At 40.3% G+C, this 16,159-nt stretch overlaps 1 protein-coding gene across 2 annotated transcripts in view; it reads right to left on the bottom strand.

Annotated features, from left to right (window-relative positions):
• Nucleotides 1-16,159, bottom strand: part of sntg1 (syntrophin, gamma 1) — a 30,624-nt gene that overhangs the window by 4,030 nt on the left and 10,435 nt on the right. For both annotated transcript variants that reach the window (XM_076745119.1, XM_076745120.1), the window contains exons 4-17: nt 15,052-15,186; nt 13,001-13,057; nt 12,739-12,796; nt 12,612-12,655; nt 12,165-12,206; nt 11,661-11,763; nt 11,048-11,130; nt 10,570-10,700; nt 9,327-9,456; nt 5,371-5,409; nt 3,813-3,929; nt 1,315-1,386; nt 613-765; nt 335-427 (exon numbers count right to left, since the gene is read on the bottom strand). In XM_076745119.1, coding sequence (XP_076601234.1) covers nt 335-427; nt 613-765; nt 1,315-1,386; nt 3,813-3,929; nt 5,371-5,409; nt 9,327-9,456; nt 10,570-10,700; nt 11,048-11,130; nt 11,661-11,763; nt 12,165-12,206; nt 12,612-12,655; nt 12,739-12,796; nt 13,001-13,057; nt 15,052-15,186 — 1,257 coding nt within the window. The remainder of the gene's footprint in view (nt 1-334; nt 428-612; nt 766-1,314; nt 1,387-3,812; nt 3,930-5,370; nt 5,410-9,326; nt 9,457-10,569; nt 10,701-11,047; nt 11,131-11,660; nt 11,764-12,164; nt 12,207-12,611; nt 12,656-12,738; nt 12,797-13,000; nt 13,058-15,051; nt 15,187-16,159) is intronic.

Raw genomic sequence — 16,159 nt, 5'->3', positions numbered from 1 at the left:
TTAGTGTCCTTGGGGAATATTGTTGCTTCGCATTGCAGGAATTAGGGCCAAAATCTTAGAGAACAATATGGCAGCGCTCGTGTCCTGCTCAACCACATAATGTGCACCAGCGGAGTAGTCTGCATGGCTCTCAGATTTGGGGAAAGGCCAAAATGAACTGCAGGCAGGAGTGAGATGTTTGAGCTGGGGGGAACCAGCCGTCAAAACAAATGTGCTCATACTCCCACAACGCACACAGTGCAGAATAAGTTAGTAGTACCAAAAAAAGAAAAAGGGAGGCGGAGGAATTGTGATTAGTTTCATCACACTGTGTACGATACTGTCCCACACCCACCTTTGAAGCTGCATCAAAGCACACAAAGCCCATGCTGAAGTCAACTGTCAGTCCCATGAGGTGACTCTCCATGATGCAGGCATATGTTTTACACTGCACAATAGGAGAAGAAGATGTTAAACACAACAGCTTCACAAGGGCACAAAAGCCACTTTCGCTCTGCTGAAAATGTCATATGAGCATTATCAATCTTTGTAGTAAAACAACTGAGTTGGAACGGTGTGCAAGATTAAAATCATCACAATTCCCTGCACGTTGCCTACTGTTCAGGTGCAGACCTGTATCCTCTCCACCTCTAGGAAAGTGGCCATCTGAAAAGCCTTTTCCCAGATCAGCAGCTCGCAATCCAGTTCCACGCTGAAGAACATGTCCTCCCCGCTCTCCGTCTGCACGCTGAAGCAGTGCTTCCTCTTGTCCAGAAGGTCATTATCCTAAGATAAGACAGTACGGCTGCTATGCTGATCAGGTACAGATGGGCAGAGTGACGTGGAGATAAGACAAAGCAGCAGCAGTGCAGTTTCCCGAAGCCAAAGGGAGGTTCATTTACTCTGACGACAGAGTAAAGACTGTCGACCGCGGCCTTAAGAACACTTGAATGAAGGTAATGCATATATATGTTTGACCCTAATGTATCTTTCTCCAGATTTATGTCACCCAAATGTCACGGTGTGAAAGATACCGCAGTGTAGGTCAACTATATGGTTTAATATGTGAATACGTATGAATTAAATTTGCTATAATGAGTTTGGAAATATTGACTTGCAGATAAATTCTCATGATCTTATTCAAAGTGACCTCGAACCTGAAGAGAATGAACAATGCAGTCTGAACCTTGAGAGCCTCACATGCAAATAAATGAGTGAGTTACAGTTAGTAGCAAGTGCATTCCTCCGTTTTCTGTTTTATATTCTCTCAGTGTATCCAGTGTGAGGGTTGCTTCCCTAAGCGTTCAAGAAATGGAACAGAAAAGACTAACTTACCTTTAAAATCTTGCACATTATCTCATACACAGTAAAGCTTTTCTCTGCTCTGGTCCAGTCCCATGTTGTCACCTGAAAAAATGTCACATATGTTTTATGTTTGACTTGAAGAATGGTTTAAGACAGAGGAACTACTAGGGATGAGCGAGTACACCACTATCTGTATCTGTATCTGTTCAACCATCTAAATGATCTGTATCCGTATCTGTACTCGGAGTGGGCGGGGCATAACCCGGAAGTGGGTGTGGGAATGGGTGGGGCTTAAATCGGTACATTATTTTAAGTCTGAAATTGATCAGAAGTTGCTATATTTGTTTATTTGAAAACTATTTACAGAACAGCCTCGAAATTGAGATTCAAATGTTTTTGATCACAAAAGTAAGAGAACTATTTACAGAACAAGTTTATTATGAACTCAGAATATGAATATTCTTAAGTGTATCACCAGCCAAACTAAGCGCAAGCAGACGGTTAAAAAAAAAAAAAAATGACCGGAGTGGAAGCAGTGACCGACGCGACACGAGCCGTTTTCCGCTCTGTCCTGTCAAATGCACCGCGTACGTTACGAAAGAAGTTCACCAAGTAACTTTAAATATCATACAAACCGAAATAGAGGAGAACTGAACAAAACCTAAGGAGTACTGAAGAGAGCAACGTGAGCTACATTCAAGCCAAGCACAGCCAAACAAACTGTGTCTGTCTCTGAGTGTGCGAGACTGGTGTACAGCTGTGTAGGGAGGGGCGGGCGCTGTGTGTGACTGGCCAATTACAGAGCGTGAAGACAGTCGGTTACCCAATGAGGATTTTCCTTCAGCACGAGCACGGATATTGAGGAGTTTTACTCGTATCATGTACATAATTGTCAAAAATGTTTTATCCGTACCGGATACTCGTCTGAAATGAGTATCCGGCTCAACCCTAGGAACTACCCATACAAGTAAAACTGATGCACATTTATGCCTCATTTGGAAATACTTCAATAAAATTATTGTTGGCCATGTGCTGGAGCTAGCTAGCGTAGGCTAATGCTAAAACTCCATGTGAAAGGAATTGAGGAACAGCATTGATTGTGTATTGTTGGTAAAGCTATTGTCCAACCGTTGAAATAAAGCAATATAAATAAAAATATAACGTAATGTTATTTCTTCAAACATAACCCGAAAAATAACTTGGACGAGCAACACTGTGCTTAGATTGATGCTTTAATGTTTGCATTTTCAAAAGGGATGTTTTACTTTTCCAAGAGAAAAGGTTTCCAGAATGAGAAATAACTATTACGTTTCCCCTCAGAACAAAACCTAATGGCGGTTGCTGGTAGGGGAAACTAACAAAAAACAAACTGCACTCAACACAAAATGGGTCCCTTGTGGTCTAAAAGGTGATGGGGAATAACTTATCCACAAACACCCACTAATTCTATCAGAATAATAGAAGAACAAAAGAAATGAGCCTGAAAACAAAAAATTGGGAGTCACTAAAAAGGAGTGAGTGAAATCCTGGAAAAGACAGAACCCTACAGTTTAAAAACATTCACACACTCATTCACAATGCCACACACAAAACCAGGAGAGCCAACTGAAGGTGTTAACCCTCCGGTGTCACACAACCAACTAAAGCAGAGCCACAAGCCTCCTCTTATAGAGCAGCCCGGCTGATTAGTCCCAGCTGTGCTAATGAGTGCAGGTGCCATCAATGGGTGCACATCATTGAAGGGGTGGAGCTTACTGCCTACCTTCCACCGTGACATAACTAATGAGTTTGGCAAACGAAATGCTATATAATCCAAGTTTGGCTGGAGATGCACCTTTCATAGCTAACCTGTAACCTTACTATGTAATGCATTCCTTGCACTTTGCCTCTTGTGTTTTTGGATACCGGCTATCACTCTCACTACAGTCCCATGGACAATGCTCCGGCATGTGGGAAAATCCAAAGCTTGACAGGCCTGTCAGCCTCTAGTCATTGCTGCCAAGCTATGATTGGAAAATCGCTGTTCAAGATTTAGTGAATGGCCATTTATTGATGAATGGCTGTTGAATTCAAAACTGTCATCTCGCCACACGACAGGAGATATTCCTCATAGGTAACTAGTCTTCAGTAATGAAGACGCTTGTCACATCGCCTGAGCAAGCAGGTTCCTGTGTTCCACCATCCACTCACATTAGCATATTTCATTTATATCAGCATATTCAAGTAGAGCACGCAATTTCAGTTATCTATCAATCTTTTTCCATCTCCAGTGCCATCGACAGCTTATCCCTCTTGTCATAATCACCTAAGTAGCTGGCAGAATGTAAACAGATTTAATGATCATCATCAATCACGAGGAAGATCGATGCAGCACAAATGCTTATGAGTGAGTTACTTCCTTGTTTTCCAGGAAAGCGTTTTCTCCCTCTATAATACATTAACATCGAACAAAAACATCTCCTGTGGAGTTCAGCGGCATCAGTTCAAACACAGAAGTTTGATGGTTTAAAGAAGCTAAACAAACGTACAGGAGGTGCTGAAAACTTGAAGAGTGAGGAACCCCTCAAAGCGAGGAACTTTGGTGAATACATTCGGTCCTGAACGGAGTCCTGCTCCTTCTCGTCGACCCAGCCCATGTAGATAATCTGCCAAAGCGTGACAGAGAGACATGAGGGATGTGGGGTGTAAGCATAGATGAAATATATTTACATCACAGCAAAGTCTTGTTTTGAGTATCAACACTCAATAGGATCAATACACAAAACAGTGCATCGTGTCACATTTGATCAAATTCTGAGCACATGAAGACTCTTCTTGGTGCACAGCAATTTATGATGCATTCATCTCATAACACCACACATGAGACACTTGGCATGAGTTTTGGTTTTTCATGAAATCTCTGTATTTGTGGCAGCGCTCAGTTAAAAAAGGTAAACTTGGGGAAATGCATTAATCAGAATTTAGCAATATCTACCAGTTATAGCAGTTCTTGGGTCATTTGCTCACACTTCTGTCAATCAAATTGATCAAACTACACCCACAGAGTTTTGAGATCATTAAACTCTTAATTAATAATATTTGAGGATGTGTTTTTTTCTCCTAATTTTAATTCAGATTGTTGCTCATTTCGTCATGAATATTGAATTCTATTGAGAAATACTTCAGAAGTGAAAAGGGGTTTTAAAGATGAATTGTATAGGTATGTTTGCTTTTGGTTTATCCAGCTGATTAAATGCCTGACAAATCAAGGTACTTAATCACACTGATAGAAAACTTTTATAAAAAAAAAAAAAATCCAGTGTCATCGTGGAGCTCTTATTTGTTTGTCACATTGTCCACAATGGTCCAATACATACAGAGATAATTAAGATGTAGCTTAAATGGTATGAGGGGTATGGAAAATTATCTGTGTGTCACAGCATCGTCATAATACCAACTCCCACAGGAAGGCAAAGGGTACAAAATTAAGTATTCAGGAGAAAAAAAGAGGTTAGACTGAGGGGAGAAAAAAGCAAAGCCTCTACTGCAAATGTTTTGAGACACGATTTTAGACATCAAGAGCATCTAACCATCACTACTCATTACAGTCAGGGTGATTGCAAACCGAGTAAAATATTTTCCTGGTTTTCTGTTTGTAGTTTTTTGATGGAAGGCAAAACAAGCCAGTGAAAGATTTGGGACAGGCAGTCGCATCTCATGCCATTTTCTTTCTTAAATGAATTGTCGAGTGAATTCACACGTTTTTGTGGGGCTGAAAACAGGAATGAGTAAGCAACAAAAAAGGAACCCCGCTGCTGCATTTACTCCCCATGTTTAGACTGAGAGATGACGCCACGAATGAAGTGACTGAAGGCACTTAAGTTGTTTTCTGATCATTTCTCAGTGGACGGACTTTAATGATGCAAACACTCTCCTTGTGTTGCAATAGTTGGCAAGACAGGACTGTGTCCTTTCTTTGACTGGCTGACCTGGTTAGATTTATTTCTGATTTTTTAAGATGGGGATAAAATACACAAATAAAAGTCAGTCAAAGCAAAAGGAAAGTTTGAACAAGCAGCAGCAGCTCTCGCCGTCCTGCCATCTTACCTGCTGGTTTACTGGAAAATTTCGGTTTATCTTCTTCACCTATTAAATTTGAGAAAAGCATCAATAACTCATTAAAATATCTCCTGCTAACAAGCAGACAACAATTACTGGTACAAGTCAAAACAGCAGCAGGATCCCGCAGGGACACACAATCGGTGTCAATGTGCCCAAGAACAAATAAACTATGAATCATAGTATCTGTGCTAACATGTTAACCACAGCACTGAAGGAATACTGTTAGAGCTACTTCATTTATTCAATGCATGCAAATCACAAAATGAGATAGATAGAGTCATTTCCACAAGGACCCGAGGCTCTTCCTAAAAAAATCCATTTAAAAAAATCCATTCTCTCTGTGATAATAAAAGCAAGGGAAACTACTGAGAGAGCAGTGAGGCTTTAAATTAAAACATTCTGCTCACATCACAGGTATCACTCGCTCCTAATCCACACTATACTATCAATATAACTCTTCCTTAGCAGTACAATGCCAAATTAAGTCGTCCAGACCTGATCCCGGCCTCCTATAGAGGCGAGAACAAGTCACAGCTGCTTATTTTGAAATGTTCCTGAGGTTTGGGCCGAGGGAGGAAACAAGATGCCTTTTGTTGTCAGTGGAGGGACCGAAAGGAAGCAGCCAGGTAGATGTCAAGATGGGTTTTGGATATACGGGATCAGTGACAGTGGGTTTGTTCAGATTCAGTCCCAGTGACTGCAGGTCTAACCCACCTGACACATAAATCAGGGGAGGCTGTGGGGTCCACTTCTTTAAGTCAAGTCTTCCTCTGTCCAAAAATACATACAGGGGAACTTTCACTGGAGTTTATGGAAGCACCAAAGGTAACCAGGAACAATTAGTCTACTAGGGTAAGTTGGATCTTAGGTGTTGGTACTTGGCTTGGCTATTTATGTTTTGAGAGAATTTCAGAGAAATATCGCGTTTTACTTCACTATTGTGACATTGTTAACGTGACAATTGGAGTTAATGTAACACAGATGTGCCTCTCTGTTCGCTGCCTTTTTCACTGCTTATACAATAATATATATCATCATTCTCCACTGCAGTTAACTCCTATACTGTTTTATCTGCTGCTGGCAGGGTGATGTACCTGTTATAACCTTTATTTGATCCTCAAAGTCCCATTAAGATTGAATCTCATTTTTCATTTTCAAGGGAAACCTGAGGACAGGTAAAATAATGCGATACCGAAGAATAACAGAGAGATCACAATGAAGAAAAGATCAAAAAAACTGTCATGAAATAAAGTAATTATATAACAACAAAAGAAAAAACAGACATCCCTCAGTTGAGAAATGCTTGTACATCCCAGTTCTATGCTAGGTATTTGTATATATACTCAATCTTTATTTTATTAGAGTTAAGTGCAGTTTAACATTTTACATCTGTGGAGTGCAGACAGCAGAGTTGACGCCTTCCTCCATCATTGCTCAGGGAGCTGGAGGCATTTTTTTCCTGATGAATGGTGCAATATTTGACTACAAACAGCTCAGTTCAGTTGTATGACAGCTACCCAAGAAGGACTGAAGCCGCTCTGCAAGCAAAGGATGACCCTTCTCTTTACTCAGTCCTTGAAATTCACATGTTTTTGGGTGTTTGTGCTATTTCTGTCCACTTGTGCATCCCAGTGGAAAGGTTTCCTGTTTAATAAGTGAGCTTCATTAATTTTCTCTTTTTTTTTTTTTTTCAAAAGGTTTTTCTATAAATATTTAGTTTGGCTTTTTAAAAAACAGATGCTAATTTGAACATCTCAAGTACATTCCCCAGCTTTACAGTTTATTGGGTTTTTTAAAGCCTTTGTGGGCTAATCCTCAGCATGATAAATCAGTCAATAAATCACTTTACTCATCCCTAAAGGGCAATTGGTAGTGCAGCAGTGAAACAAAGACACAAAACACTTAAAAGCATTGTAAAAAGAGAGCGTATTACAAAGAGATTTACAAAGAGATGTGTGTAAACATAGAGTAAGTTAAACCTATTTAAGACTCATTAGGAGTAAAACATAAATTTATAAAATATGCTGTAATTCAGACTTTGATTGAGAAAATATAGTTGACAGATAGCAAATAAAAGAGTTCTTATATCTGTTTCATTGCTTTTAAGCCACACAAAGGTTGACACCTCCAGTTTTGAGTGAAACATCTCAGCAGCCATTGGATGACTATTGTTTCAGGCATACGTGTCCCCCTCAGGATGAATTCTAAGAGCTTTGGTGACCCCTTGACTTTTCATCTAGCGCCACCATCAGGACAAAAATGTTATTCGTCTTGTAGTTTTCTTAAAGCCAAAATAGCTGCAAAACTGATGACATTCCCATCAGCCTCAGCTGATTAGCAAATGTTAGCATGACAGCACTTTAAACTAAGATAGTACACATAAGAATACATTATACCTGCTAAACGTCAGCATGTTAGCATGGTCACTGTCAGTATGTTAGCATGTTGACGTGAGCATTTAAGTACAGCTTCACAGAGCTGTTAGCATGGTTTGAGTTTGAATTGTCTTTTATGTTTCAGTTCACCTTCTATGACTGTAAGTGTACACGCTGTGCACATAACAACATGAAATTCTACTTGTTAAAAAGAATCCAGGTAGTTGTCTGAAATAATTGCCATCACTGATGGTTCAACCATAACAAAAGCATGCAGTGTTTAACAATCACACATCTATTCCTTCCTTCCTTCCAGCAGAAATCTGTGTATCATACATACACCTAAGGTTACCAGCTCACTCACACGCTCAGTAAATGTCAAGGCTAGAGTGAGAAATACACTCTCAACCGTTGAGGCCATTCACTTCATCCACTCCAATTAACCAGGGCTCCATTATTCTCCAGAGAATCTCTCTCTCTCACACACACACACACACAGAGTCATGTTTCCATCACTTTTGGGGACATTACACAGACTTACACTAATTTCCTGGAGACTATCTAACCATGACCATAACCACTAGTTACATAACCTTAACCCTTTACCCTAACCTTAACCCAAGCCTTCACACATAAATTTAATGATTTACATTACCGGGACTTGCATTTTGTCCCCATAAGGAAGGCAAGTCCCCACAATCAGAGTGACACACATCCACACACAGAAATACAAAGACACACACACTCAGACACGATAATGACAAACACCTGCTTTTCATTGCTCACTCCATGTCATGCTGATGCCACGCAGCGAGCCAACGTCAGTTCAGTTCAATTCAGCTTTATTTATATTGCGCCAAATTACGACAGAAACAGGAAAATTTCCCTTTTAACAGGCAGGAACCTGGAGTAGAACAGGGTTCTGGGTGGGCAGCCGTCTGCCTCGCCCTGTTGGGTTGTCTGGCTCTCTGGTTGCATCTTTCTAGAGAGCGGCTTAATGGGCTCTCCAGAAATGTACCTTATAGTTTATGGAAATGGAAGAAAATACACATAAATGTGCTGATAATGGAAAATCGAGGGGGGGGTGGGGGGGGGGGGTGGTTTACAGGTTTTGCATGAGCCACCATTTGCAGTATGTGTTTGACCCTTCTCCTGAGCATCATCACCGATCAAGAGCCACAGAAACGTACCCTTTTTTCAGGGCTCACAGTAAGAGAAAAAACACGGCTTTGTTTTCTTTGTTTCTCGCTGCCTCCTTGCTGTCATCATTCAACGTATCCTGGTGAATTATAGATAATAAGTGCATGGGCTTAGCTGGGGGGAGTAGGTGTAGTGTGGTGCAATTGCTGTTGTGACCTCAGGCTCTTAGAAATGTGTGTGCATTACTCATAATGTGAAAAGACATTAGTATGTGTCTACTTAATGCCATGGCATTTGCAAAGGAACAGTTAGACAATCCACAAATTGAAAGTCTGTTGCATTAATACCAAACCCAATATCTTATTGGTTTACCTGGAGGACTGCAAGAGGAGGCAGGTCTAACAAGTGTTATTGTTTCATACTCACATTGTGCTTGGTGAGACTGGAAATATTGCCTGCTATTGCCTGAAGCCAATCCAGACAGTCTTCAGCTGTGGGAAATTGTATAACTCCGCTGCAAACTCCATCCACAGCTATGACCTGGAAAGCATTTTTCCTGAAAGAATCAAGAGTAAAAACCAAAAGATGGTGAGAAGATTTTACATTTTTAGCCCATGAAATACATTTGACATACAAGCTGTAACTCTGATGATAGATTTGCAACATTCAAAGAAGCCACTGCTTTTCATTTACATCAGTAGACTGGAAGACTGGAATGAGCAAAATGTTTTCCTCAGCTTTATTTTTGGGTATTTTATTTCATCCCAGCATGTAAAAAACTGGGCAGACTCTTTGAAAACTCACTTCCTCTGGGAAAAATCCCACGTAACACTTCTCATCTCACATCTCAGTAAGAAAGCAGTATTTCCCAAAATGATTCATTTAAACCTGCAACAACAGATTTTTTGGGGCACTTGGGGCCGGTGGAAACAAACACTGACATGATTATCTTGTTACCATCACCTGTAAGGTAACAGTCCATGATTCTCTCTTGTTTAGCTCTGTTTTTGGCCTCCACCATCCACCGTATCAGGCTCATTATCTGATAAACTCTCCACTAAGTTCACGAGCTAGTTGCTAACTGTGTCTTGCTGCTGTTTGATGTTGTTTGATAACAAAAACTACGTTAATTAATTAATTAATTAATTCAAATAAATAAACAATTTTTGGGCCTTATTTTAAGTCTGAAGTGATATAAGGTGTGAAAAATTTCATTGTTATAAAATAACCTGAACCCAATGCCCTGGACATGGCTAATCAATACGAATATTTATGGTACCTCTCTGTAATTTTCAGTTAATGGGCTAAAACACGTCAAACCACAACTGTGGTCCATTAAGAGTCAATCCACAAGATTAGTGCTTCCCTCATCCACAGTGTGGCAAAATGGAAATGTCTTTATTGACAGCTTAATGGCTTATTACATCAAGCCTCCACTATTCAGTAGGTCTGTCCTTAAGCAGACACACAGAGCTGTTTTCCTTATTTAACGGTGTTTAAAGGGATATATTAAATAGCAGAAAATCATATTGTTACAGATGCAGGATGGCAGTCTGCTCCATTTGAAACCCCCAAGCATTCAAGAAGTAAGAGATCTTATCATTACTGTCTTGCAGCGCCTTATAGGGAGATACCAAGTGAAACTTCAAGATGAAGTCCCACAGCTCACCTGCAGGCGTCAGAGCCCGGGATGTACTTCGACAGGCGTGAATGGAGCAGTGGAATAAGGCGCAAGTCCACCCATCTCTTCTCCCAGCGAAGCCCCGGTGATGTGGGCCACGATGAGCAAGACAGTGTGTCCTGCAGAAGTGTGAAACGCAATTTAGAAGAGCTTGTCGTTTCCCACCTCGCACATTTCAAACCGCTGACATGTCAAGCTTGAGCTTGAGTCCTTCTGTGCTGCTGCTGCTGCTGCTGCTGCTGCTGCTGCTGCTGCTGCTGCAGCGGGTGAACAGGCAGGCTGAGTGCGTGCGAGCTGCAGAGGAAAGCTGATTCACCCTCCTCAAAAGATAAAGATAGAGCATCCCAGTTATCAGCGAGCAGTGACAGTTGCATGGAAACAACTTTCTGGCACCGCTAACGCTGCTGCATGGTTACAGAGGGACAGTTATAGAATCAGTCAAAGAGGAGGCTAATGAAAAAAGTACCGTGTTGTTCGGATGGTAGTTCAAGTGCAGGCCGCTATCGCACAGAGGAGAGGAAGTCCCACTACTCTGGTCGCTGGGGATGCCTGGAAGTGCAGCAGGGACACACACAAAAAGCCAATAAACCATGCAAACTCTGAACAACACCTCCATCTATTTCAAGGTTTCCAACTGCGGTGAATCACGGCTATCAGCAAAAGTGTGTTACTTTGTTCTCCGCCACAGTAGGCTCATGCTTTGTGCCAATTTGTATTCAGTTAACTGCTTGGCTGGCCAGTCAACCTGGCCTATATACGCATATGAAAAGGATTTTATAAAAGCTTTCATGTCTGATGACGGGCTGAAGCTTTCTCATGGAAGAGCAATCAATTGCACCACAATGAGCGACGTCAATTCTTTCAGTTTAGTCTTTTGCATCTTTTGTGAAGCTCGAGATGTCTCCTGTCCTCCTTTTTTCCCTCTCTTTGGCAAAGTGTTGCTCAAGTGCATAGTCACCAGAACAACCGGTCCTTGACAGAAAATAATACCAGCTATAAATACTCTTGGTTAATTATTTTGCAGTGCAGTAACGGTGATTACACACTTCAATTAAGGAGCATGTGTTGAGTTTTCTTACATGTGCAGTCCTCACACAGGGGCAGCTTCAGAAAGGCTGGAGTCTTCTTCAGGAAAGAGACAGTAAGAGTCACTTCTTCACCAGCATTTCTCAAAACCTGGACCTGGAAGGTAAAAACACAAGCGTATCTTTTATTGCAGGAGCAAAACTGTGAGGTTTTCTGCTGATTGCTTGCTGTGATGAAACATGGTGCGCTAATGTCTAACTAAGAATGGAAAGCCAAGATAAGAGATTTTACACAGACAAAGAAGTGATTCTACTCTCTCTCTCTCTCTCTCTCTCTCTCTCTCACACACACACACACACACACACACACACACACACACACACACACACACAGACACACACACACACATTTCCCTTGCAGTTACATTTAGAAAAGGACCAAACAAAAACAACTGGCTTCACATGTCAAAAAGACACAAATCATAAAGTGAGACGAGATAAGCTGTTGAAAGAGCTGTTGCAGTGTAAGAAAATATGAGATATGAGCTGACAGCTTACCACTTCCTCATGGCGATAACTTCTAACGTTTATTCCATTTATCTGGAAACAACAGTAACAGGGTTACCCTAAATAATACTGCTGGCATCATATCACTGTAGCTCCATCTTCAGAATGATTAATGAGGCAAGCACAATAACTGTTATGGCATCTGCGCTGAAAACTGTAAACAAGAGAGTCACATCCACAGTTGCCATGAATACAGAACGTCTTTGGCTGGCTTGAAGATGTTTTCTCTGCATAACATGAGCTGAGAGAGATGAGATGTGGGAGATATTTTCTTGCTGAAATGCATGTAACCAATAAAAGACTCAGGATGTGACATTTATCTATAGGGATGCATCATTATTCGACACAAATTTGTGGACATGTGGCACATGAATTATTAAAGATACAGTATTTTGCAGAGTGGGATGAGATGCATTAATGTGAGTTTTGGCATTTTACCTGAAGGATGCCGTCTCCTATGAAAAGCAGGCCGGAGAGTTCAGCTAGAAAACAAAAAAATCACTTGAGTAAAACCAACAGGAAGAGCAAAATGGAAGAAGTTGTGAAAAGCAATATAATAATATACCTTTTTGCTCTTTTGATATTTTTGATATCACAACAGGGATTTTATGCTCTGCTCCACCCTGATGAGACAAATCAAATTGGATTACAGAGGTACCACAAACACAGACTGAGACGAAGACACTCGAAAAGCAACTAATTTCTCAGTGAATCCCTCAGCTAATGATGTTAGCAGCAGCTTGACAAGAAAATGATCAATAACACTTGTTCAGACTTAATTTAAAGAAGTTGGGAGGAGCAGCCATATCAGTTGGGATCTAAATTACCTTGATGCTCAGGCCAAACCCTCCAATTGTCTGCCTCCTGATCGTTACAGTCCTCTCCTGGAAGAGATTCAGTTAGAACCGAGAAATGAGCTCAGACTGATGCTGAACCTGCAGGAGCTCTTACAACAGAACAGGTGGGGACGGGGTCTCCTTCCTCAAGACTCAAACTGTGGTAAAATAATGATGTGTTAATAAGATGGTGCAAGATAAAACCTAGAAAATGTAATTATGCATCATTTATTTGTTGGAAGATGCATTTAAAAGTATCAATGTAGCTTATTTTTACAATTCAATGTATTATCCAATCATACATGTTATCATGGTACAATTGTTGGCTGTACAAATATATGATAATCAGCAACTTCTACATTAATTAATTGTGAAAGGAATAAACATTTTGTAAAGTACAATTGGTCACTTTCTTGGAGAGAATTACATGAAAAGATATTACTGTCCGGCCTAAGCATTATATATGAAGCTGGAGCCAGGAAACAGTTAGCTTAGCTTAGCATAAAGACTCGAAACAATGGGTCTACCCAAAAGTTTAAAATCCACTAACCAGCTCCTCTAATGCTCTCTAATACTGAGGCAAATCTTACTTGGCAATCAAACCTGATTGTTATTGTGGTTAACGGGTTATGTATCTGTTCCAACACTCAGAAATAATAAAACATCAACATGTGGTTTTTGGAGGCGTTACGTGCTGTAACTAGTTACAGTTACAGCGAGAATCATCTCCGTAACAACATCAACTGACATTTTAACACTTCAGCCTCTTTTCTTGTAAATGAACTTTGGATGTGCTGATAAGTGTGTTTTTTCACTTTGGACAGAGCCACGCTAGCCGTTTCCCTCTGCTTCCACTCTTTATGCTAAGCTAGGCTAACTGTCTGCTGGCTATAGCTCAGTGGGACGCAGTCAGTTGCTTTTAATATAAGTTTGATCACTCCTGATGTATGTACATTTGCTATATTGTAATATAAACTGGATATTCTTCTTATTTATTTCATGATAATCATTTCAGCCGTATCAATCAGTCCCATCTGTACAGTTCACTGATTTCATCACTCATTTGATGAAAAACAAGCAATCACTACTAATACTATTTAAACCCACTTAAAACTACACAAGACAACATTTTGAACTCTTTTTGAGAAACCAGTGGTGGGTAAATGTGAAATGACAACTCAACATTGTCTACTGTCCACCTGGTAGACAGAAATAATGTAAAGCAAAGTGTTGTGTGATTGCCACACACTGTCACCACTAAGTTCACTGAAAATGCAGTGTTTCAGTTATACTGTAGGTTTCACTAGACAGCAAATTACCATTTTAAATTTAAAGTTACAGCCTTAAAAAAAAAAAAATTAAAATACCAACTTCTGATGAAACTGTACTTTATGTGGCCAGGTTTACTGGCCCCTAAATTTGCATTTTCTTTGTTCTTTCTTTTTTTTTTTGCAACATTTCAAAATTTCACTTCAGTTTCACTTGACCATAGATGTCAATACAGCTGCTACATTTTCAGTACTTTCAGTGCTGACAGCGTGCAAAGATTCAACACTTTCTTTTAAGTTAAATTGGTCCCTGAGGCTAAAAAGTCTCCACTCTGACATGCTAAGGTTGTGTTATCATACCTGTCTTCGACCTTTCAATTAATTGGTAATCATGTTGCAGAGGACACGAGCATTTCCTCCATTTGTCTTTGACTGCAAAATGTTACTCAGTGAATAATGTCTTTCTGAGAAAGGTCATGGACTCGGGCCTCAGTGGAGTTTTTTCATGAGAATTTACTGATGTGAAGAAAAAGTTGCCAGCCATGATATAAGTGCAGCCTTAATATTACAGTCTACACACCACAATCCAGCAGGTGAATGACTATTTAATAGCTACATTTGATTTATGAGGAATAGATTAACTGCTGCAGATTCGTCATTGACACAGACATTCAGAGTGTTCTCAGTATCGTGCTGTAACCTTCACTCATTGTGCAGTATATATTAACTGATTTCAGTGTATGAGCATGTGAAGAGAGGGACTCGATTACTCACACTTGAATAAAAAGGCTCTCCTGACACACAGATGACATCTTGTTCTTGAATGGTCAGAATATCTTTGGCCAAGTGTAGTCGAATATTAAACGGCTCCTCATTACCTTCTTGCATCAAATAAATCCCAGTCTTTGTCTGCGAACAGTCAGAAAGATAAAATCATTCATCATCCCTCCCTGACTAAATTAACTGGCCATGAAATGAAATGTCATCGGGAATATTCGATGCAGGATGAACATGGAAATTAGGATACAGGCTTTTGGCGACGTCTGTTATTCTCTCTCTCTTTTTTTTTTTTTACTACTTTCCTTTCTAATGTTATTGCTAATATTGTAACAGGTAATTCAGCAGTCTGATTAATAAACACACATCTAAATAAAGAAAAAAAAACACAAGACAACTGTTGATTCATGGGTGCAAATAATGAACCAACTCTCTCTGAAGCAGCTTTTTATGAGATGTGATATCATCATGTGGCCTCTGTTGCTTTGTATACACCCACACTCGGAGAAAGAAAACCCTCAACTTATATCATCTCATTTACTGTGAGAGAAAGGCTGATGATGATGTCGATTATGATGAATCAAGAAAAAAAAAAATATACACCTGGGATCAAGCTATTCATGCTCCATGTGTGAGGACTGTGTCTGTTTCCAATGATCCACTTAAAACATGCTAATCCGCTAAGATTTGCATTCTGCATATCCTTCCTAATTGCTAATTGTGATGCCTGCCCTGTCCTTGACTTAAAAAGGTCTCAATAAAAGAAGCACCTTCACCTGACAAGACTGCTAATAAAAAAGCCACCAGTGTCAGCATCCTTGTCACCTGGGATACGTCGCTCATCAGTTAACAAGACAGTCAGGCGCGTGGTTGCTATTCTTAGAGCGAGCATCTCGACTGCAGGTCGAACTTGAATCAAAGTCAGTTTATGGAGCATATTATCTTTCACCCATAATGAGGAATGTGAAGAAATGAGCCTCCGCCTGCAGCTGCAGCATGAAAAATGAAATGAGGGACGCATTAATTCACATTATATGAAGTAATGTGTGTATGGGAGTCATTAGCCGAACAAAATGAGGGCAGTAGTGCCATAACTGTGCATAGC

Source organism: Chaetodon auriga, chromosome 12, assembly GCF_051107435.1.
Source record: "Chaetodon auriga isolate fChaAug3 chromosome 12, fChaAug3.hap1, whole genome shotgun sequence".
NCBI classification, from domain to species: domain Eukaryota; kingdom Metazoa; phylum Chordata; class Actinopteri; order Chaetodontiformes; family Chaetodontidae; genus Chaetodon; species Chaetodon auriga.
The sequence above is the reverse complement of the archived record's forward strand: the minus strand, read 5'-3'. Positions and strand labels throughout refer to the sequence as shown.